The sequence below is a fragment of the Nanorana parkeri genome, unplaced genomic scaffold (genome assembly GCF_000935625.1).
Source record: "Nanorana parkeri isolate BGI_ZX_2015 unplaced genomic scaffold, ASM93562v1 scaffold3383, whole genome shotgun sequence".
Lineage (NCBI taxonomy): Eukaryota > Metazoa > Chordata > Amphibia > Anura > Dicroglossidae > Nanorana > Nanorana parkeri.
The window spans coordinates 53,490-54,064 of NW_017309651.1; the positions used below are offsets into that span (position 1 = coordinate 53,490).

At 53.7% G+C, this 575-nt stretch overlaps 1 protein-coding gene across 1 annotated transcript in view; it reads left to right on the forward strand.

Annotated features, from left to right (window-relative positions):
• LOC108803089 overlaps positions 1-527 on the forward strand; it is a gene marked incomplete at its 3' end in the record, with an annotated part of 9,167 nt that extends 8,640 nt beyond the window's left edge. The window contains exon 9 of the mRNA XM_018574929.1: positions 303-527. Within this exon, the coding sequence (XP_018430431.1) occupies positions 303-527 (225 nt within the window). The remainder of the gene's footprint in view (positions 1-302) is intronic.
• Between the last annotated feature and the right edge of the window lie 48 nt (positions 528-575).

Consider the following 575-nt stretch of genomic DNA (forward strand, 5'->3'; position numbering starts at 1 on the left):
TCCGCAGCAGGAGGGGGAGGATATAAGAGCAGTCACCCGCCACAAGGAGGGAGAGCGGCAGTGGGCGGTCTTTATTACTGGAGGGGGCGGAGACAAGACCAGTCACCCCCCATAAGGAGGAAGAGCAGCAGTGGGCGGTCTCTATTACAGGAGGGGGCGGAGATAAGACCAGTCACCCCCCACAAGGAGGGAGAGCGGCAGTGGGCGGTCTGTATTACAGCTCAGACCTGGAAGGATAGGCGGGGCTCCGGTATGAGGACAACGTCTGCTGCTCCCGGAGTTCTTCTTTATTGTGATTTCAGATTCCTCCAAATTACAAAACTTTGTAAAGAAAAAGAAAATGTCGTCTCCGGCGGCTGAACAGGAGGAAAGAATCTCCGCTCTGGAGGACCGGACCATCCAGAACCACGAAGACTGGGACCAGAACCGACAGGAAGTGAGAGAACTCACCCAAAAGGCCGAGGACACATTACAACATTTAGACGTCCACCAAAAGAACATTGATTGGCTGCTTAGACAGGTGGAAGGTCAGTCATTGGTGTATATGGAGGTGGAAGGTGATTGGTGGAGAGGGA